We start from the raw sequence: 24,866 nt of genomic DNA, 5'->3' as shown, positions 1-24,866 counted from the left end.
ACTTGTAACTGTAAACCTACTTCCACTCCACACTGTATTGCTGGTGGGAATGCATAATAGTGTAGGCACCATGGAAACATTCTGCTAGCTCCTCAGATAGTTAGATACGGAGTTAACAAGTGACCCAGTAATTCCCCCTCCTAGTTTCATACCCACAAATATACCTAGGACCTGTGAGAACATATGACCACACAAAAACTTTTACATGAATATTCACAGTTGCCAAAAAGTGGAAACAACCCACAGTTACCATAAACGGATGACTGGATTAAATAAAATAAGTATTATATTGATACCATGGAATCTTATTTGGTAATATAAAGCAGTGAAGTACTGATATATGCTACAACATGGATGAACTTTGGAAACATCATGCTAAGTAAAAGGAAGCCAGTTACAAAATTATATATTTTATATTTCCACATATTATATATTTCCAGATATGTGAAATGTCCAGAACAGGCAACTCAATAGAGACAGGAGTAGATTGATGGTTGCCCAGGGCTGGGGTGGTGGTATTGATGGGAATAGGGAGTAACTGCTAAAGCGTGTGGAGTCTCTTTCAGAGGTAATGAAAATGTTGTGAACTAAGAGTATGGTTGTACAACTCTGTGAGTATACTAGAAAACATTGAATTGTACAATTTAAATGGGTATATTTTATGACATGAATTAAAGCTCAAAAAAGATGTTAATAAAAGAACTTAAATGAGGAATAGTGAGAAAGAATTTAACAGAAAGCTTATTTGGACACAGATGTAAGTCTTTTTCTCAATCATTGTTATCAGTAATGAACCTGAATATGCTCTACTTCTCAGGTCTCTATGTCTCATTTCAAAACCTGAAAAAGAAGGCAGATTATTATGTATTGACCTCCCAAAACCTCAACAAACGTGTGCATCGCTGAGAATACCACTTATTTCATACCTTGTCCCTATCTTGCTATATTTTATATTGTATCCAACTTGTGTCTAGACTCACACCTTTTTTATTTTTATTTTGTTCCCAACTTAGTATGGAGGAGGCAGGTGGAGAGGAAGTGTGATGATTTATCACCAGCCCTTCCCCCAGACCCCCAATCTATGCGTCTGTTGGTCCTCTATGATGTTGTTTCCTTGCCTTAATCTGTGTTTTGGCACAGATATCATTTATTGTATTTTTTCCACCTCCCCCTATCCCACAAAGAGATCTAGTTTCAGGACTCAGAACTTCCCAGGATTCACAGTGTGGTCAATTGACTTTGTCAGGTTGCTACAGTCAAAGCATAGATATTATTATATTAAACAGCTCTCCTCAAAATCTAGTTTCCTGGGCCTCCACATCAAACCTAAGTATGGCCTCCTCCTCACCCCATCCACATGAGTCAAACCCACCATGTGTTTTTGCTACAAGGCATTAGAAACAGGAAAGTGTCTGGAAATGCAGGAAAATGAGCACTAGATCAAAGAAAGATTGTTTTTAATTTTGAAAGACTTTATTCTTCACTAGGAATTCAATTTCAACAAAGATGATAAAGCTATATTTTACTGTTTATTATATCACTTACACATTAGAATTATTATCTGTGGATCCTCATGAAAATGTCTAGTTAATTTTCAAAATGTATAAATTATGAGTATTTTAAACTGAACTGAACACTAGATGGCAAATGAATGATATACCTTATTAACATTATTCAATATATTCCATAGTTTTCAAGCCACTTCTAAGCAATATTCAAGGAAGCATACTTGTCAGTACTTTTTTTTAAGTCTCTGTGACAAGTAAAATTTAAAATGAAAAAAATCTATATCAGTGAACTGCAATTTATTTTCACAAATTGAGTAAGAAATTAGCTATTATAATAATCCTTATTTGTGACAGTTCCCTTGTTATTTTATTCAAGGACGTAACACCTGGAAAACATAACAAATTAAAAAAAGAAAAGATAGCATCAAACAACCTAAGAACAAGTGCTGTATTATATCAGTCCTGCAATGCATTTGTCCAAGTGGTAAATGAATTGTATATGTGTGTACATGTTTGTGAGTCAGGGATTCTTTACCAGGTAGAATAAAGGTGGTCTCTAGATTACTTGGGGGGGGGGGGGCACTTTATAAAACTGCACTTTACCCTGATTCCTAACCCCCACCCCTGACCTTCCCCACAGACACCTAAATGTCAGAATCCAGGGAGGTGGGAGCAGGGAGGCCAGCACATGAAATGGCAAGGGCTTCTAGGGGGACTTGTGACCCCAACCCCTGCTCATGTGTGTGGCCTGTGGAGATGAGTATGCATAGAACTCAATTGAGTGGTATGAAATCAGGAGACAAAAGTTCATTTGAAGGAGAAGTTTAGGGTAGTTTTTCATAAATAAATGTAATAGACTACTCTTGAAGCGATATGAGCCAAATGGCAGGCCTCCAAGAGTGTTGGAATAGATGACTGTAAATCAGTGCATCCTCAATAAGTAATTGATTGATTGATTTTCTGTCTAGGAAAACAACAAAAAAGTTCATATTGCCTTTCCATTTCTTAAATCAGAAAATTGAGCTTTCTCATATTAGGTTAGGCTTAATATCTGAAAGGGTTAGAAAAGTAACAGAAAAGTCAGAAAGGTGGGAAAATGGAGTTAATCCCAACAAAAACTACTTTTAGGGTAAATTGACCTTACACAAGTGCTAATTTAATAGTAAATAACTCAACAGAGAGGTAAACTACTCTTGACAAAAAGAGCAGACTTTATTACAAAGTTGTTTGTTGTTTGGGGGAACAAAAATTTCAAGTTAGAACTTTTGATTTCTTTTTTCTTATCTTTTTAAGATAAAAGAAACTGGCCCATACCTCTTTGTGTCTTGATATTAAAGTTCTCAGTGGGATGCTAGCAACATGCTGTCTGCTCTGCTAGAACTGCATCATCCACCCTTTCATTCTCCCAGCATCCCTGATAAGTTTGCATTTAAAAACCCAACTTTTCCACACTGGCTGGTTTGGCTCGGAGGTTAGAGCTTCAGCCTGCGGACTAGAGAGACCTGGGTTCGGTTCTCATTAGGAGCAAGTACCTTGGTTGCAGTTTGTCCTTGGCCCCAGTTGGGATCGTGTGGGTGGCAGCCAGTCGGTGTGTCTCTCTCACGTTGATGTTTCTCTCTTCCTCCCTCTTTCCCTCCCACTCTATCTGAAGAAAAATGCAAAAATGTCCTCGGGCAAGGATAAAAAAATTGAAAACCTAAGTTTTCTATCCTTCATATCTTCCAGGGAATCTGGGAGAATGAAAGGGTAAAAGATACAATTCTGAAAGGGCAAACAGAAAGCTGTGGTACATTTACACAATGGAATATTATGCAGCTATAAAAAAAGAAGGATCTATTACCCTTTGAAACAGTATGGAGGGACTGGAGACTATTATGCTAAGCAAACTAAGCCAGTCAGAGAAAGACAAGTATCATATGATCTCACTTATATGTGGAATCTAATGAACAAAATAAACTCATGAGTAAAATAGATTCAGGGGCAAGGAAAAATGGGACAGACTGACGAGCCTCAGAGGAAAGGGGGCAGGAAGGGCAGGAAGAGATTAACCAAACAACTTATATGCATATGTGCATTGCCTTTAGACATAGACAGTAGGGTGGTGAGGGACTGCAGTGAAGCAGGAGTCAGATGGAGGGGACAATGGGAGGAAAAAGGTGGGGGACATCTGTAATACTCTCAACAATAAATATAATTTTTGAAAAGGATGACAAGAAAAAATTGTGGAAAGCTCTTTCTAAAACAAGTTGTTGATGAAAACACAGAAGAATAATTACAGTATAGTAATCAGTCCAGCATAGTTGAGTGTGATCTTTTGTGAAACCATTTGCCCAGCCTCATAAACAACTTAAAACAGAAAACTATGCAATCATAAAAAGATTGTAAATACCAAAACAGGAGGCTCTAAACAGGTAAAAAATTTTAAATAAGATTTATCTGCTTAGTGTTAACTAGAGAGAATGGTTACTGTAGGTAAAACTAAATTGTATTTAATTTGCTTTTTTCCAACACTAGTCACATGACTTCTGTAACAAAAAGTGAATGGATTGGATATTCTTTTGCTCTGGATAAAATATCAGCTCCAAACTTCCAAGGTTTTTTGTGGACATCACAGCTTTATGAGGGTTAGAAAAGGTCAAAACCCATTCCAATCCAATTTCTGACACTTCTGAACAACTCTGTGGAAATCATTTTGCCTCCTCCTATTTTATGTGGTCTGAAATAAGTACCAAGGAAGTCTTTTACTGCAGACTCATTTTTATTTCATACAACAGTTTTCTTGTAAAGTTCATCTATAGGATGAATTGCAGTTTGTTCATCCCAGTGCATCGAAACAATTGAAGATTCTAATTTTCCTGTGTAGCGGTAGTGTTTCTTCCACAGCGACGACCTTTACACTTTGGAAATGTCACCAAGGAGCTCAAGCGAAAATGGACCATTCCACTGGTTAATGGAAACCATGTTTATACTGTGGCTTCTTTAAAGCGATAAAGTGAAACAGAGATGCAAGTCACAAACACAGAATTTGGAGAGGCTTTTCATAGAAAATTGGTAAATATTGGAGATAAGCAGATGTTTCCTGAAATGACTTATGCGAACAAAGGAACTGAGCTAGATGGTAGATATTTATTATTCTGTGTTAGTATCATTTTTATTAAATGTGTTGATTAGCAGATGTAGACATCTTCTAAGCATTTATATTAGACATGACATCTGTAGTCAATGAACTTGATTTTTCAGAATACAATAAAACATTTAGAAATTTAATCAACATATGAACATGAGGATTTTGACCAGGTGGGTCTTTGAAGGTCTGAGTTTTTATTTTAAATACACACAACCATAAGAGAGATTGATTTTGAACCAATATTAAAAGAAATTAAAGGCTACTTTTTGGCAGATGAAAGGTGACTATTACTGCATGTGAATGGATCAGTGAAAGCAGTGATATTAATTTTGGAGGAAAAACTGTATTTGGAACACAGCAGATAGATTCACCTGACTGGTATGGAAAGTAAGAATGGTTATGTGATCCCTTTAACAGCTGTAGCTTACTAATGGGAATATTTTTTATTTGGTTTGTATGATAAGGGGGCAGCAATTAAAAGTCCTTTGATTCAGATGAACGTCACATACGAAAAGCATTCTGGCCACGACATGAGGGACTGATATGATTAGGGAGGAGTAGCTAGGTGGGGACCTTCGTGAAAATGCAATTTAAGTACTTTACACGTGTGTATGAATATCGACGTCTGATAAATGATTAAATGACATTAGGTTGCTGGAAAAAAAAACCCATCTACCTCTGTCAACATGCATACTTCACAGCATATTTACTTCTGAACTGGTTTATCCTAAGTTTTGAAATTGTTCATTAAAAATGTCTTCTCTAAGAATTTTTAGTGTGTGTGTGTGTATATATTTCTTCTACATATATAAAAGATATATGGTACATCAGTAGAAAACCTATCTTTTTGATCATGTAACTTGCTCATTTTGAACAGCACACCAACATATACACACAGACACACACACACACACACATGATTCAAACAAGGCCATGGTATACAGTTGTGCAGGTCATGTATCGCAGAAACATATGATGCCCATTCATAGCATAAGCCTCATAGATTTTCACGTGTATTATGGCAGTTTTCTAGAAGGTGATAAGGGACACTCTTTTTATGTGTACAGAGGTACCGTGTGGGCTAGCTATGACCTTGGGAAGTTATCTTCCTCGTGCTTTCCCCCTCCTGGTGTGACCATCCTCAGTTCCATTTTGGACCTTACAGTAGGTATACAAAAATGAAAGAGAATGAAGTTCAGAAGTTTGGGCTGGGTTTGGGGGAGCAGTAACTGTACCCTAAGTGTCAGAGCCAGACTGAGCACTAGGCTTAAGACTCAACCCTCAGGATTCAAACATCTAGTTCTGGGGATGAGAACATTGCTGGTGTAAAGCCAATCATACCTGTGAAGAGCGGGCTTTCCACAGCTTTGTAAATCAGAGGTCCTCATCTGTGGTTGTATATCGAGACAATTATGTCTTTAATGAGATACCATTTTGCTTCCCTTAAGTCTGGCTGGTAGTAATCATAGTCTTTCTCTCATAAGAACCCAAAATAAACTATTCTTCAAGAAGGAAATTGCAAATATCCAACAATGTTTCTAGGATATATATGCCTTCCCTGTAATAACATTTTTGAAGTTATGTAATATTTGTTTTGAATGAAATCTATAACCCACATACACTGTGCAGTGTAACAATAATTGACTCCTCCGCTTAAAATTAGAACATCCTTAGAAAGAACTTCTGCATCTAACACATGCTTTACCCTGCATTCCTCAGCCTTCAGGAGTTTTCATCTAAATTTTTCTTTTGCTCTTTTCTGTTTGTTGTTAAAATAGTTTCACTTATGTATATATTCTTAAACAATTTCCCTTTGCTTGGTTTTTAGTTTTATAAAATTTTGTCCTATTTGTCTTCTGTGACTTAAGTTTTTACTTAATTATATGACTCTAAGATTCATTCTTGCTTTATTCATTATTACTATAGTGTAATTTGTATCCTATAAATATTTATATTTTCTGGTCAGTAGATATTTGGGTAGGTTCCACACATTCCTTTCTTATTTCTTTGTCTACAATGCTGCTAACAACACTTCTGTATCTCCTTGTGTCCCCAGACGAGAATTTCTCAAGGAAGGTGTTTTTCAAACTCTTACACTACAGTATGTAATATATTTTACATTGTGACATAATTACACACATTTCTATAAATTTTCAAAAGAGTGTGTATGTATGCCCAAAATAAAATTATACAATACAGTCCTCGCATTTCGATTTAAAATGTATTCCAATGTTTTCTTTTCTACTTTCTTTCTTTGAAACAATGCTAGTCTAAGACCTGGGGACCCAGCCTGCACACTGAAAAAACACTCCTCTAGGTCCTTGTCTCAAACTTTAATGCACAAATGTAGATTCGCTTCAGGAGGTCAGAGGAGGAGTCTGGGCATCTGCATTTCTAAGGAACTTCCTGGTGGTGCCACTGCTGCTGGAGTGAGAGAGAACTTTGCTTTGAGTAGCAGGCTCTAGGGTTTGTTTCCCAAACTTGTCTGGTGATAAGAATTACTTGGACTCCTCCTTAAAAATGCAAATTCTGTGACCTCCTTACAGAGGACCAAATCAAAATCTCCATGGGAAAGGCCCCAGAAATTTCATATATAAAAAATATTCCAGATTATTTTTATCATCAAAGTTTAAAAGTACTGTTCCAGCATCTATACCTAAGAGTGTAACTGCTGGGTTGTAGGTGTTCAATTGTTTATATCACAAGATGACACCATGTTATTTCCCACTGTGGCTGTACCAGTTCACTCTCATCAGTAAAGTATGTATATATAATATTGTGCGTAAACCTACATCTTGCCAACAGTTAGTATATCAAACTTCTTAATTTTTTCTGATTTGATTTGTATAAAATGGAACCTCATTATGACCTTAATTAAGTTGTATTTCCCAGGTTAATATTAACCATGAACATATTTTCATGTTTATTTTCTATTTTTCCCTATTTTGTGAAGTTCCTGTTTTTAGTTTTCACACATTTTTTCTTTTGAATTGTCATCTTTGTCTTGTGATTTGTAGACAATGTGTATATATTCTAGATATCTCTCCTTTTACTTAATTTATTTTTGTTACAGAGGTGTCTCTTTTTTCTCCCCTTTGACACCCTTCCTCCGCCCACCCCAGTGTCTGTGTCCATTTGTTTATATGCATTAAATTCTTTAGTTTATCTTTCTCCTTTTAAATGGCTGCTAGTGTCTCCTGCCCTGTGGCTTGCCTTTTTACTTTTCGATAAATGCTAGTTTATATCTTTTGTCCTTATTCTATTTTATTACTTTGCTTTTCCTTCCAAGACTAAACTTATATTTTAACTTTTCACTTTCTTTATAGTACAACTTAATAAACATAAGTTCTTACTTTTAATATAGTATAAATTACCAAGATTTTTATTGATACTTGGTGCTTTTTGTTTCTTATTTTTAAAACATTTTCTTACCCTTAAAATCAGATACTTTCTCACATGCTTTGGTAAAAGTGTTACATTTGTTTTTTGTGTGTGTTTAAGTTTTTCAGTGGAAATTGATTTTTGCAGGGTAGGAATACATTTTTTTTTTCCATATAGATACATAGTTTCCCAGCACCATTTGTCTTTTCTCCAGGAGTCAGAATCAGAATTGCCATCTCTGTCATTTGGTAGCCTCTGTTCCGCTCTATGTGTGTTCTTTTTAACGATACCACACTGTTCAGTGACTGTAGCTTTTCAATAACTCTTGCTTTCTGATAGGACAGGTTTCTGCACTCCATTTTTCTTGGAATGTTATGACTACCCTCTCTATTTAGTTTAGAATCAACTCATCATCTTTTTCAAAACTTTAATTAGATTTGATTGACATTGCATTGATTCCCCAAACTACCTTGGGGAGAACTGATACCTTTACAATATTGAATCTTTCTACTCATAAGCATGGTATAGCTCTCTAGTTATTTTGATCCTTTCAATAAGTTTTTGGGTTTTTATTTATTGTTACTCTCTTATAAGGCTTAAGGCTTAGTCCTAAGTACCTTATATATTTTGGTCATGTAAATAGTATCTTTTTTAATTAGTGTTTTAGTTTGTTATTCATTTTTATAGAAATACAAAGGATTTTAATGTTAATCTCATATTCTACCATCTTTCTAAACATTATTTTTTCTTATAATTTGTAGATCTTGCATGTGTGCTAAACCATTCATATTGTTCGTGTATAATTAGCGTCATTTTCTTCCTTTTTTATTCCTATGCCTTTTCTCTCCTGCTAGACTGGCTAGAATGCCCAGGAAAGTGTTCAGTAGATGCAATGATAGTTCACATTCTTGTATTGTTCTTTAATGTGTCACCATTAAGAACAATGTTTGCTGATCGGATTTGTGAGATTTTATTCTATTCTTAATTTTCCAGAAGATTTTATTATTAGGAATAGATATTTTAACAAATGTTCTTCTACATCTATTGAAATAATCATATGTTTTCTTCTCTAATTTATTGTGATAAAGTACATTTATATATATTTTAATATTAAACCATCCTAATTAATCTAAGTTGGTCATGCGGTATTATCAGTTTCATATATACATGTCTTGATTTGCCTCTTTTGTTTAGAATTTACTCATTGATGCTTATGAATGAAATATGTTGCTCATATATTATCCTTGTTTTGCTTTATATTAAGATATAAATTGCATTATATAGTCCAAGGCTATATTAATGGTAGATAAAAATTTATAATTGTTATATCTTCATGATAAATTGGAAATTTTATGATAACATAATGATTCTCTGTGTTCCTTAATGCAACTCTGTTTCTCCTAGTTAATATTTGCCAATTATCTTTTTATATTCTTTTACTTTCAAGTTTCTGTGTATATGTGGCTTAGATTTATTCCTTGCCCACAGAATATAACAAGATATTGATTTTACATTGGTAACATTCTTTGGATTTTTTAATTGACAAGGTTCCATATACATTCATTGTGATTAATAATATATTTGGACTTGTTTCTACAGAAAAAAAAAAAAAAAATCCAAATATGCTAGTACTAGATTGGAGGGTTTTTTTTCTTTAGTGTTAGTAAAAGACTTGTTTTTTCTTTGAATGTATTAGGTTTCTAAAAAATATTATTATTCTTTTCTATTGCAAACAGTATCACTCTCCTGCTATTTTATAGTGGTTACCATGAAAATGTGTCACGCATACTTAAGGAAGTCTGTACTTAATATCTTAACCCCTCCTTCCCAATGATGTAAGGATCTTATACTAGTCTAAATTTGAACATAGTCTGCTCTGCTTATATTGTTCTTGTTGTCAGTAGTTTAATTTTGTATTGTTTTTTTGAAACCTCTAAATTAGACATTATTTTTATTATTATTTTACAAATATTTCTTTGCTTATCATTTTTCCTAGAATCTAAGACCTTCCTTCAAATACTCTTTTTTCCCCTGAAGTTTCTCCTTTTAGGTTATTAGTACTAAACTCCCTCAGTTTTGGTTCTATGAAACCAACTTTCTTTCATGTTTTATTTATTGAAAGATTGTTTTTGCTAGGTACACTACTCTAACTGATATATTTTTCTCTCAGAACTTTTGATATATTGTTCCCCTATTTTCTGCCTTCCATGGTTGCTGATGAAAAACCTGTTAATCTAATTGCCAGTACTTTGTAAGTGATACATCCTTTCTCTCCAGATTCTTTTACTCTCTCTTTGGTCTTGGTATCTGTTGTTAACCACACTATATCTAAGCATGGACTTAATTTTACTTATCCTTTTTCTATTATTTTTTTGCATATGTTATATATTTCATATCTTTTAATTGGTGTCTTTTGTCACTTCTGGAAATTTCTCAGACATCAATTAGATATCAATTAGAAACGTATTAAATACTTTCAACAACAAAGATTTTAAGGAAAGAAAGGAGTTTAGATCCTCAAATTATGTCCTTTCTTTTTTTCTTCTTTGCTTTCCTCTTTCTAGTTCTCTGTGCTGCATTCTAGATCATTTCCTCTGATATGTCTTCTAGTTCACTCATTCTCTCCTAAACTGTGTCTAATTTTGCCATTTTTAATTATCCATTAAGATTTTGTTGCATTTGACTTTTTTTATTTCTTAAAGTTAAATTCAATTTTTAATAGGCTTGGTCATTGTTTTTCATAATGGCATGTACCTTTTTGTGATATGTTTTTAAATTCAAAAGTGTTAACTCAAATTCTGTATTCTGCATCTGAGGATTTGGGTATTAAATCTGCTGTTTCACATTTCTGTTGATTCTCACTCGTGGCAGTTTGTTTTCTGGTTTCTTTCTGTACCGCAGGCCAACGCTCCAACCGCTGAGCCAAACTGGCCAGGGTTGTTTTCTGGTTTCCTGATGGTCTCTGCTAATGACTGTATATTTGGTTGCTCTTTATCTTTAAAAACAGAGGGCCTAATTTAGGGATTATTTTAATCTGAGATTTGTGTTTGTGTCTGCTGATATCTAGGAGACAGGACAGTACAGTCATCACTCGCCACTTCACGCTTCAACTTTTGCGGTTGCACTCTATCGCGGTTTTTTCAAATACTATACTTTCAAATGCTGCTATATTTGAAAAAACCGCAATAGAGTGAAGCCGTGAAAGTCTAAGCGCGAAGTGGCGAGGGCCAACTGTACTGACTATGGATGATTGATTGATTGATTGATTGATTGATTTATGTTATTCCATACCCTAGAATATTATTCCATTGATTTTTAGAGAGAGTTTAAGGGAGGGAGGGAGGAGGGAAGAGAGAGAGAGAGAGATTAGTTGCCTCCCGCACCCACCCAAACTAGAGCCAGGGATTGAATGTGCAACCCAACTACATGCTCTTGATCAGGAATCAAAACCAAACCTGCAACTCTTTGGTGCACAATCTATGCTCTAACCACTGAACAACACCAGCCAGAGCTGGCTATGGATGCTTTAGACAGACCCAAGTATCTGTGATTAATTAAGGAACATCTGGTTTAGCTTCCCTATGCTATCCCTAGCCCAAGGGTTAATCTTTAGATTGCAGAGCTTACATTTTATTTTAGACAAAGAATATGGTGTAAAGGGCCACTGGGAAGATATCCCATCTTGTGCAATAAAATAATTATCTTATTCAGGATCTAGTTGTTTTGAAGTGGAGAGTCATTCATGGCAAATGCTATGTATGCTCTTTGTTTGTAGTCATAAATCTTAATGATTATTTTAAAGCTATATTACCCATCAATTTGTTCATTTAATTCTTCTTAATAAGGGATTTTTTATTTTATGTTGCTAGGTACAAACACACTTAATGATATGACATGATGAGTGGCTATTGGCAGGGAATCTTAACATAAACACTTGTTAAACAGAGTTTCTATAGCTGAGGAAAGAAATAATTCTGGCCAGGCCAGTGAGGTTCAGTGGATTGAACATCACCCATGGACTGAGAGGTCCTGGTTCTATTCCCAGTCGGAGCACATGCCCAGGTTGTGGGCTCGATCCCTAGTAGGTGGCAAGCAGGAGGCAGCCAATCTGTGTATTTCTCTCACATCGCTATTTCTCTCTCTCTAAAAAAAAAAAAAAAAAAAAAAAAAAATCAAAAAAAAAAATTTTTAAAAAATAAATATTTATTTACATAGTAAATTTTAATTTCAAAATTTATGTCAAATAAATGATCCAGTTCATAAAATTGTCCCACATTAGAGTCTGTTTATGTACATTTTACTGGCACCAGTGCCATAATTTAAGATCTATCCTCAGAAACTAGCATTAGCTTAGAGCCTTGAAATAAAATCTCTTTGGGGAAAAGGAACATCTGAACATTGTTTTTCTTTTGGGAGCAATTTAATATTATCTAGATTACTTAAAAATTTGTACACTTTAAAAGCCAATGGTCTTATTTTTTGTGTTTACCCAAGGGAAACTGTGGCCAAGAGGACATATATACAAGGATGCTCATTCTATACTGCCTATAATAGAGAAGAAGTACACTCACTCTATCTGTTCCTCAATCGAGAAATGAATAAGTAAACTATGGTTCATGCACTAATGGAATTCTATACACCGATCAAAATGATCTATATGTTCTATTTGTAGATCTAAACTAATTTAAACTATATCTATATGTTTCAGCTTGGCTAACATTAAATGAAATCTCAAGTTGCAAAGAATGGTAGCATTTACCTAAATTTTTAAGCATTCCAGATATATGTAATAAAAGTACAAAAACCTGTCTTAGGATGATACATAATAACCTTGGGATAGCCTGCAGGAATGTGGAAAGGATTTATATCAATAATATTTTATTTCTTTAATAAAAAGTTATCTGAAGCAAAACATAAAATGTTAACATTTAACATTAGTAGGTACAACAGTGGTTGATTTATTTTGTACTTTTCAATGTGTTTTAAAGTTTTATTACTTGAAATTTCAAAAACCTTAAATTAACACCAACAAAAAGAAGACTTCATGTTCACAGAATATTATCTTTTAACCACTGTGGGACTACTAGCCTTACTTTGTACAGCTAATCAATTCAGGCAAAATACAGTGTGACAAATGTTACTGCCATTGCGTACCTTATCAATGCTTGTAATTCTTTATTTCAGCAGGTGTCAATAGGAAAATATTTACTGCCTCTTTTTTCCAACTGCCATTCAACAAACTCTTTACATAAGAACACTGAACTAGAAAATTCTTTAAAAAAATTACCCTGGAAGACTTGGTGAAATTATCCTGAAACCAGACACCTTGTGTGACTACCCTAAGGCCTAACTTGTATTCTTTCACTTTATTATTTAAATGTACAAACTGAACTAGACAGAGCTTTTGTACACACTGCTCTGTCAGGGTCACCCAACACCAGTGGTCACTCATGTGCAGAGGGTGTGCAACCTCAGCCTTTTTCCTGAGAGGGTCTGCGTTCTCACTTTGGTGTGTCTTAGTCATTTTGTTATGTAAAATAATCCTTTACATTTCCCATAACATATGAATAGGAATTCCAGCTTCCTACTCTGATCAGAATGAAAATTATCAATGTAACTAATATGTTGACAGTCCATTTTGAACAACATGGGGTAGCAGGTCACTTCCTTCATGCTTCAGAGCAAGTTCACACCAGCACTTGGAACACCATGAAAGGCACAGTGAAGAATGTGTCCATTCTGAATGAGAAATAAAGCAGAATGTTTGATTATCTGTAAGGCTTGGATTGCTGCACTTTCATTCACTTACTCAGTAGGACTGTTTTTTCATCTTTTAAATTAGTACTGGTTTTGAAATTCAGTTTGTTGTTTAGGAAGAAACTATTCTTTGATATAGGATTGTGTAATATAGTTAAGAAAAAACACTGTCCATTTCTTGATTCTAATTATGATACCATGTAAAAACTATTAATATACTGTCTGTGAAAGGTATTTTGGTAGAAGGGACTATTCAAATTCATATAATTCTTATGACAAATTTTAACTTATTTAATTACATCATAGAAATATAGATGCCTATAGGGTAGCATAAATTAATAATTGGTATATTTAAGAATTTTTAACTTCACTGACAAAGGATACTTTTTAAACTCTGGACAACATTGACTAATAAACAAAAACTATAGCTATTTCACTTAAAAATACCTGGAATTTAATTCCTTGCTGCTTAGGAATATTGAATGACTGGGTATTCCAATATAATATTTGTTAACTGAATAGTAAAGTAAATGAAGCATTTACTTTCGTATTTTGTCACTTTCTTTTGTGTAGCTGGCAAGGCAGAAATACAGTAGCTGCAGGTGCCAGAGCGGGTTCACCATGCCCTTCTTGTGGTTATTTCTTTTATTATAATAGACCTCCAGGTAATTCATGAAGAAGGAGAAAAGAGAAACCTGTTAGTGGGAGCACTGGTTATAATCTGTGTTTTTGATTATTAATGACAGGACCCTAAAATTACACCCAAGTATCTCTCATAAGTTCTGAAATTGAGTTTCTGAAAAAGCACTCCAGTAGTAATAGAAGGTAAAAGTGCAGAGTTCCAGAGAAATGAGCTGTGAATGGAACCTGCAGTGGAAATTGATCTTATCAGTCAATTTCTTCCCTGTGATTCATAGAAAAAAAGGAGTGAATGAAGAGGAGCCAGAATACTAAAGTGCTGGAGGTTAGAACTGGGCTTGCTGGTTCCCCGGGTCAGGATTGCAACTGTCAGATTTGTCTGCTGGAAACCTGGCTCAAACTGGCAGAAAGAGAACAGAATGAAAAATGCTCTCTGACTAAGCTTCAGGCACAACAGCTATTGTACTCCTTCGGGAGGATGTTCTAGTCTCTTATCCTGAGTCAGTGGGCCCAGGTTAGGCTGGCTGGCTCATGATTTATGCCAGTGGTGCCTGTCAGTGTGGGCCAAGGATGCAAGGGTGAAGAGACACGTCCTTGGAATAGACTTACACTTTCTTAGCATCTTTAGGATTGTGAGGAAACAGAAGCAAAGATTCTACAACTAGTGGTCCTGTGAGTATAATTTATTACCCTGTTATCTGACTCCAAGAGATTTATTCTGCACACATGAATGGTAGTAATAGTATGCCACCTTTTTTTGGCAGTGTGTATTCTACTTCTAGAAATGCAATATGAGTTGTACTCAGCCTACTGAAATTACACATTTCTGATTATGAAGTTGCCATTTATTCCCTACAGTATTATATATTTTTACAATGATGCCTGAAAGTTTTCAGTGATCATCAGCATAACTCACTAGAGTAAATGTCCCTGTAGAATGCCTCATTCACATTTAGCAGCACACTAATAGAAAGGGTTCCAGCAGTAACACAAAAGGTACAGGTACTATGAAACACTCACTTAAGGTGTAATCATTATAACCTATTGCTGGATCAGAGAAAAGAAAAGAAAAAAAGAAGCAATGAAATCAGGCAGTGTGATAGGGATGAGTTGAAAGGATTGTCAGATCCCCTTAGTCATTGGACTTAGCCTATCAGTGCTATCATTAAAGAAGTGTATTATCACAGGTACTTGGTAATGCAGGACATTCAGTTTACTTTACCAGATGCCATTTTTTCAACTCAATCCCAGCTTTTGGACCCTGGCAAGAAAAATAAATGACAGCTCTCCATCTAAGGTGGACCATGTTATCCATGTGGTGGTATTGATTCAATTTGTCTCTTAAGCTTTTGACTAAGGGGAGAAATGTTTAAGAATCTGAGTCAAGGTAGGATTTATCCTCCCTTGTTGATAATGATTTGACCCTGCCATGTTGATAATGACCTATTAGCAGATGCAACAGAACTGTACAGTGAACAAAGGCCCACGAAGGGCACATAGGAATTCTGTTTGGAAAAGCTTCTGTAAGATAGTTTATTTTGGCTAACTGGGAAAACTAACTGGGAACTGGAAGATGCAAACCAGTGAGCACAAGCCTCTTTTCATCTAAGATACAGACCTCATACATACAGCCTCCTTCTCAAATCTGTTAATTACTGCTCACGACAATAGGGACCCTGGAGCCTTGGTCACAGAGGTGGTGGTTTTGTGCTAGGTTTAGCTATTGTACTCAGCAATTTTATGGGAAGTTTGGGACATAATTTTACCCTGATATAATTCCAAGGGGTAATAACAGAGAAGAAGGAAGTATACTTTTCAGGAAAATGACCAGTAAACAGATAGAACCTTTGGTTTCTTTTTAAATCCTGGGGCTTGATTCATGTGTGTTTTCTCTTAGCTAAGGAATACTTAAATGATACAGGTTTATTTATAAGTGGAAAGTAGTTTTCTGTTGAAGTTATGTTAGAACTGCATTGTTTGTTCAAACTAGCATTTGAAGCACTTAGTCATTTTATTAGTAAAATTTATGAAAATCTTGGGAAAATGCTTAAGAACAGTCCTCATGGAGCTTGTGATTAGTAGAGAAAGGGGCAAAGAGATGCATGTTAATCTGTTTATGTATAAGGGAGCTTATTAAAAGTTTTTATAAACATTCAACTAATGAAGCATTATATAAAATTAGACATTTCCTTTACAACGTGAAAAGTCTTTAGACTGGAAAAAAATCTTCAATGTTATTTCTAAATAACTTATTTATTATATCTTCCCTAACACTAGTAACTTAAATATAAAAAAATTAATTTTGTAACAAAAATATTTTGTAAGAATGCCACTGAACTTTCTCTGGGGGTGTTTTCATCTCACTCATCCCTGGTTTCTCGAGTTATTACAGGATGGAGTAGCATGAATAGTCATTATTAACTTCATTTTATGGTTTTAGCAGATATCTGTCCAATTAATACCAACTAGCCCATATAAAACCAAAACATTATTTCACTTTGAATGTTTTCATTTGTTGGAGGTCACAGGAAAAGGGGGTGGTTCTAAGTTTTCTCTAGGTTCTAAAAGATGAGATAATGAGGAATGTTATCAAATGGAAATCAGTAATTGCCCAGGCAAGTTTCCAGGCACCACAATGTATAGATAGGTAGGGCTGTCTGGGAACGTAGAGCTGGGGAACGTGGTCTGGGACTCCTCTTCTCTGGAACTAGGAGAAGGGGGAAGGATTCTTTTCAGCATTAATCAATATTAAATACATAGGATATTTTTTATACCTTACATGCTTTGGTCATGTTTTAGGTATCTTTAACATTCTAATTTACTTTTATCTTACTCATTTCTGGTAGAGACTTTGCTGTAGAATCGAAGCAGCATAAGTTTACTAGTCAAACAGATGTGAATTCAAGTGCCACCATCAAATCTTGATCCTGGTCAAGCTGTTGAACTGATGTTGGCCACAGAGTTTTTATCTGTGTATTGGGAAAATAATACTAAATCCACAGGGTTGTTTTAATGAACAGAGACTATATATCAAAGGACTCATGCTTCATAAGTGCACACGTAGTAAATGACAGGTATTATTTCTCAAGTTTTTATGCTTATTTTTCCTTACTAGTTGTAGATCACTTTAAATTCATATCTGTTGATCAAAATTCAGGGAAAAAAAATCAAACTATATGGCTCAAATGTACTTATGAATATACCAAAGCAGGTCATTTTACATTAGGTTCTCCCCAAACCCATGAAATGTAGACTTTTTGGGAAAGTATATACCATATAGTGCTCAGTAAATACTGTGTATTTAGTATTTTTTGTTTTTTTAATCATTATTTCATAAACAAGTTCAAGCTTTCTTTGTATACATTCTTTCTTTTAAACCATTCAAAATGTTTATATTTCCTGCACGACATTTAGATATGCTAAGAAATAATACTAAGACATTTGAGGGATAGGAAAGAAATACTTTAGCATTGATTGTATGGAATTGTATACAAATCCAAACTCAAAACACCTGGAGTTCTGCTCAGAAGTTTATGCTCTTTCATCATTATATTATTTCATGGTGAATTCTCAAACCTTTACTCTTATGTTTTCCAACTGTATAATTATAAATTGGATTTAAAATATATATAAATCTTCACATTAAGATTGTTTTTCTTCACTAATATATAGGATATAAAACTTAAAGAAGCAACTGGACAAATAGGAAAAAGAAATAAACATATAGACACAGATAACAGTATGGTGGTTACAAAGGGGACGGGGGTAGTAAAGGGTAAAAGGTGTCATATAGTGACAGAAGAGAGTTGGCTTTGGGGTGGTGGGCATGCAATGCAATATACAGATGCTATATCATAGAATTATACACTTGAAACCTATATAATTTTATTCACCAATGTTACCCCAATAAATTTAATTTTAAAAAAAGATTGGTTTCTTATATCAGAGACCCAGAGGAAAAGAGGCTTAAATAAAAGCATTTTATTTCTCTCTAATGAAAAATTTGGAAGTTAGTTCAAAGCTGTCATGGGAACTCAGTGATTATCAGGAACTGTAGCTCTTCATCATTGCTTTGAATTTGTAATGTATAAGAGCCTCATGTTTCGTCATGGCTGCATGAGCAACAGATATCCTGTTCTCAATCCAGCTAATAAGAAGAAAGACAGAACAAAGATGATGAGCCGCTTCTTTATAAGGACACCTCCCGGAAACTGTGCTTGACTTCTCATCTCTTTGTCCTTTACCACAACATAGCCACATGGCCACATCTCCCTGCAGAAGGGGCTGGAATTTTTATTTAGTCTTTATTCTTGGTGGCCTTATTCCCTGATAATATTTAAGGATTTTATTATTCCAGAAGAAGAGGATACCAGATATTGGGGACATCTGGGCTTCACCAGAGCTTTTAAAATTTGTTTCTTTTTCCTTCTTTTCTAAATAGATCCCATGCGAGGCCCAAGAAAACTGGAAGTAGTAGAAGTCAAATCTCGACAAATCACCATCCGCTGGGAGCCATTTGGATATAATGTGACTCGTTGCCATAGTTACAATCTAACAGTCCACTACTGTTATCAAGTTGGAGGACAGGAACAGGTGCGAGAAGAAATAAGCTGGGACACAGATAATTCACACCCTCAACATACGATCACTAATCTCTCACCATATACCAATGTTAGTGTGAAACTCATCCTGATGAACCCAGAGGGAAGGAAGGAAAGTCAAGAACTCATAGTACAGACGGATGAAGATTGTGAGTACTTCTAAATATATTTATGTGAAATCTATACCCTTCTAGAAAGCAGTTTTTGTTTCTTTTCAATTGGGATCTTTATAATGAAAGAAGGAAAAACTACTTACTGTGTTGTATAATAAAATATAATCATGTATCTGTGCTTCTGTATACTTAAGCACTGGTTTAAAGGCTTACAGAGGAGTAAAGATGTCTGTTTATTTTAATTCTTTACGATTCATATAGTCACTTTTCTATGTATAATAATTCTATATTGCTCTAAACAGTTCTTCGTTCAAGTTTTATCCTGTTGGACTACTAGATTATTTATATGAATGTTTATTTAAATATATTTAAAATAGAGGCTACCTTGCTTTTCAGTGTAGTGATTGCTGAGAAATTACCTCATTAGGTTTGCAGTCATCAAAATCATCTTATTTTCTCACAGGAACAATGTTGTAATTGGATATTATCTTAATAAACAAGGATTTAACAAATAGTCTATGTACATGACCAGCAACTCATCAATAAGAGTAAATACACAATTGTAATTAGTCTCTTAAAAAATTTAAGAGTAAAATTACACTCTCCATGTTATAGAATGGATATAAATGTGCTTTACTGATTATACAGGGGACTCCTGTGTACAATCATGTGTTCATACAACACGTAAAATACTGCGGTAGTGTATCATATATTTGACCTAAAATTTAGAATAAGTCACAAAAGAATTTGGGAAGCTCATTAAATGAATATACTTACTTATTTCTGGGGGGAAATACATGTTTACATTTTCGTTTCTGCATGTAGCTGATTATGATCTTGATCACTGATTATAGCAAATTAAATATTTATAATTCTTTATTATTTCATTTAAAGAGCTAACAATGTATTTTAAGTATTTATTACCTATGTAATACCGTGCATATTGCTATAGAAGACATACATGGAAACAGCCAGAGTAAATGAGGCACTCATCCACATCCTTCTCTTTTATTTTATAGCCCCTTCAAGCCCTTCCATACTTAAAATGGTTGATTGCTGTCAAAAACAATTATTGGTTGTTTTATTGGTTGGTGGTTTTATTACAATTATTTTTGTTGGGAGTATTAGTTTTATCATAGTCACTCTGTCAGAGCTGAGACTGGAAGCCCTGTTTCTGTTTCCTCCAACTCCTCCTCATCTCCCAGGAAACAAGAATAAACATGTCAGCACTGTCAACAGGTCATCTCTGGACCCTTTCTCCCCTGCATTTGAATGTTTGATTTGATCCTGACTCCTGTAGCTTCTACTTCCATGATATTGCTCTTTTTGTTTAACTTCCACAACCTGTATTCAGATCCTCATTATTTTATACTGAAATTTCTGTAATATTTCTACCCTTTCTTTGTGGTTCCAGCTTTTTCCCATTCTAATACCCCTCTGCTCACTCACTAAACTAATCTTTGAAATATATTCGCATCATGTCACTCTCTCCACAAGAGCCTTCAATGACTTACTTTATCCAAGTCTTGAATTTAAAGGTCTTCTGTATTCTTGACTTATATTCTAGAACTAATAACTTTCTTCACTGCAGTTAATTCTGCAAAAATGTCACCTCAGCATTGGTCCTTTATGCCAAACTTTTTATATCCCAGGTTCTTCCTCATATCCTGATGTCACCAACCATCTGCCTTTCTACCTGCCTGCCTCTCAATTCCATCTACTAGCTCCCCTCCTAATGTCTCCTCAAGTATCAGGTCCTTTATAAAACTGTCTCCAACTTTTCTTGCCCCACTTTGCTCTCATCCTTCTCACCTCATTTGCATTTGATTGGATCTTTAAATCTCTGAACCTTAATTTCCTCATGTGGAAGGTTAAGAATAACTACAATAATCAGTCATATTAGGGTTAGAAGAAATTTACATAGATTTGTAAAGGTCAGAGAGGGCCCTTTAGTAGGAGAGCACAATTATTATTATTGTAACAATTCAAACCAACTCAATTTGACCCTTTCTGATATTATATGTAATTTTTCTCTTAACTATAATATCAACATGCATGACATTGAGTAGGTAATAAATACTCAAAATATTTTATTAGTCTTTTTAAATAAAACAATAAAGTTTGTTGATAATCTTTAATTTATGTTTTAATCAATATTAATGCTTTAATCAATGAGAGAGGGATATAAATGAAATCATTTCTAGAGTTGAGCAGGTATGTCTTTCTGAAGCATGGAATCACTCAAACTTTTGGATTTCAAATTGAGAATAGACATGAGTTAGAAATAGAACTTATTTTTTTGTTTGTTTAAATGATCCTGAAGTTGGAGCATGCATTACTTCCAAATAAATATATATTGTTTTTATATAACACTGGTACCCACTTAATTAGAAAAATTTTTGTTTCGAATTTTATTTTCTAACAACAACCACAACAAAAATACTTCAAAAAAGAAAGAGAAAGATAGAAACAGAACAGTTGTCAAACGATACTGAATTTGAAGAGAAAAGAATGGTGGGGTCACTATCTACCATTGAACATTGTGAGTTTTATTGTAGTGTAGTATTTTTATTGAAACATTGTTTATTTCATGAGAAAGTAGGTGGAATAAATTTATTTTTTATTACTGTTTAGAGTATCACAAGAAAGAATAAGGCTCAATTCCTCAAACTTAGATTTTAAGACTACATATCCCAAATCCTGAATTCTTAGCACTTCTAAAACAGGTACTAGACCTAAATTCCTAAGAGGCACCATTTATCCCTAACAAACTATTGCCTAATCCAAGGTTATGAATATTTATACCTATGTTTTCTTCTAAGAGTTTTGTAGTTTTAGCTTTTACATTTAGCTCTTTCATATTTTGACATAATTTTTCTATGTAGTGTGAGGTAGGAATCCAACTTTATTCTTCTGCATTGCATACCCAGTTTGTTAAGCACCACTTGTTGAAAAGATTATTCTCTCCCCATTGAATTTTCTTGGCACCCTTGATAAAAATCAATTGACTGAAAATGTGGGGTTTTATTTCTGTACCTTCAATTCTATTCCACTGATCTATATGTCAGTCCTTATGCCAATACCACAATGTCTTGTTTATAGTAAATTTTGAAATTCAGAAGTGTAAGTCCTTTCCAACCATTTAAAAAATATATATGTTTTTATTGATTTTATAGAGAGAGAGGAAGGGAGAGAGAGAGATAGAAACATTGATGTGAGAGAGAAACATTGATTGGTTACCTCCTGCACACCCCCTACTGGGGATTGAGCCTGCAACCTGGGCATATGCTCTGACTGGGAATGGAACCCAAAAATCAAAAAATTTTGATGGCATTTGTAAGTAGTATTAATATGCTGGTTTATAAATAGGATAGACATACTAATACAATGAATTGTGTATAAGATATATATAGCATACTCAAAAACTGAATTTAAATGAAAATGAGAAAAAATATGTTTAAAATAATACTAAATATTATTTTATAGAAAATCGGTAAGTAAATTTCTCTTTCCTTATATCTATTAGATTTTCTTATAGACGAATCAAAAGGTGTTATATATTTTAAGTTAAAAAAATGGCAGCAAACATTTCAAATTTCTGTTATTAATAAATAAATAACATAACCATGGCTGGTGTGGCTGGTTGGAGTGTCAGCCCCACACACCAAAAGTTTGCAAGTTCAGTCCCTGATCCCAGTCAGGGTCGTGAGGGAAGCAACTAATGGATGTGTCTCTCTCACATCAATGTTTCTTTCTCTCTCTGTCTCTCCTCCCTATCCCCCCCCACCCCATACACATCTTTCTCTCTTTCCTTTCCTCCTTCCCTCCCTTCCTTCCACTCTCACTGAGGATCAATGGAAAAAATATCCTAGGGTGAGGATTAACAAAAATAATTGATTAATTTTTAAAATATATCATATCACATCTTTATAAAACTTCTATTTAGTATGTGTTTTAATAGATATATTAAATATAAGTACAGTAGTTCATATATATTCTTCTTTGACATACTTTTGTCACTCAATGTTATGGTTATAAAATTCACCCATGATGATGTGTATAACTGTTACTTATTTTCAATCATTTTTTTGTTTTGTTGTATGACTATAAAATAATTTATTAAACTATTGGGTTTATCTGAATTATATTAGTTTTATTTTTAAATGTTGCTATGTTGAAATCCTGCTGTATGTCTTCTGGTACATATGTACAAGAATATTACTAGGGATTATACCTGGGGGCTGGGTTATTATGCCATATGACACATGCCTCCTTAACTTTACTTAAAAAAACATTATTTTCTAAAATGGCTGTACCAGTTTACAGTCTCACAAGTAATGTGTGGGAATTAGCATTGCTGTGTAGACTTCTGTATTTTTGAAGAATGGTAAGTTCATTTAAAAGATGATTATACTGAGTTTCATCTAATTGATTCAAACTTTTAAAAAAAATTGAGAGTACTCACCTCCTCCCACAACCACATCAAATTTACAACTAAACTACAGAACAACCATCATTCAGAACCGCCTGAAATCGAGATGACTGGATGTCCTACAACTACAAATTAAAGAAGAAACCACATGGAGACTGGTAGGAGGGGCGGAGGTGCAGAAGGGCTGGTCCCACACCCATGTGTGGCGGATAAAAATTAGGAGGGCTACCTTGGCTGGAAAAATCTTCCCTGAGGAGCAAGGGATCTCCATCCCATATTAGGCACCCCAGCTCAAGGTTCCACTACCAGGAAGAGAAGTCCCCATATCTTCTGGCTTTACAAACCAGTGGGAATTGAGGCTGAGGGAGGCTGAGGCTTCTAGAGTCCCAGGCAGTTCCTCTTAAAGGGACCAGGCATGGACTTACTCAGACCCACTCCCTTTAGGCTCCAGCATGGGGGAGGCAACTTGAAAGGCACCAGCGACCTACAGGGAAGAACTTAGTAGTTTGGCATTGGGGCAAGGGCTGGAGAGGCAGCTTTCTCCTGGAAAGGCATACAGATGGAAACCATTGTTCATTTGGTGAGCCGTTCCTCCACAGAGCCTGTATACAGGCACCATATCTGGGACTCTAGCAACCTGGCTCACACTCTTTGCCCCACCCTGGTGACTCCCTGAGGACTCAACTTTCAGGCCCACCCAAGCTGTTTCCAGTGATTTTACCATAGGATTGGCCTATCTTGGCTCTTGCTTCAGTTTTTCTAAATTCTCTTAAGCAGCATCTGGCCTCAGGAAGCCCCATACCTCTAGTTAACTGGCCATAGTCCTGGTACCAGAAGCAGCCAGCCTTGGTTCGCAGGTTGGCTTTGCCTGGGCAGCCCCAAGCCCAACACAAGAAGCAGCCATCTGTAGATTGCTTTGTAGCTTATGCCTGGTGGTCTCAGGTAGAACAAAGGCAGAAGTTGACCTTGCCCCAGAGCCAGCACACCAAGTGGACAGCTTCAGACCACAATGAAACACCACCACCCAACTACCTCCATAAGCAATACACTGAAGGAGTAGTCTCAGTGGGTACCAGAGCTCTGCTGAAGTAAATCTTGCTCTGTGTGGTGGGCCCTGTACAGCTGATCCTCCAAGGTAGTCAGAGGTCAGTGGTCAGTGGACACAGCCAGTCCTTGCAGATGATCAGCCTATGTAAATGCCTCCCACTGACATACCAACAGCAATGAAGACTCATTACAACAGAAGGGTGTAGAGTCCACACAAGGGGTACACCTCGAGGGTACAGCTGGGAGACAAGGGAGGCTGCT

The 24,866-nt window shown here is 35.2% G+C and overlaps 1 protein-coding gene across 6 annotated transcripts in view; it reads left to right on the top strand.

Annotated features, from left to right (window-relative positions):
• PTPRM (protein tyrosine phosphatase receptor type M) overlaps positions 1–24,866 on the top strand; it is an 839,861-nt gene that overhangs the window by 492,981 nt on the left and 322,014 nt on the right. For all 6 annotated transcript variants that reach the window (XM_036244603.1, XM_036244601.1, XM_036244600.1 and 3 more), the window contains exon 8: positions 18,854–19,162. In XM_036244603.1, the coding sequence (XP_036100496.1) occupies positions 18,854–19,162 (309 nt within the window). The remainder of the gene's footprint in view (positions 1–18,853; positions 19,163–24,866) is intronic.

This window comes from Molossus molossus, unplaced genomic scaffold (assembly GCF_014108415.1).
Source record: "Molossus molossus isolate mMolMol1 unplaced genomic scaffold, mMolMol1.p scaffold_m16_p_6, whole genome shotgun sequence".
In the NCBI taxonomy this organism is placed as follows: Eukaryota; Metazoa; Chordata; class Mammalia; order Chiroptera; family Molossidae; genus Molossus; species Molossus molossus.
The sequence above is the reverse complement of the archived record's forward strand: the minus strand, read 5'-3'. Positions and strand labels throughout refer to the sequence as shown.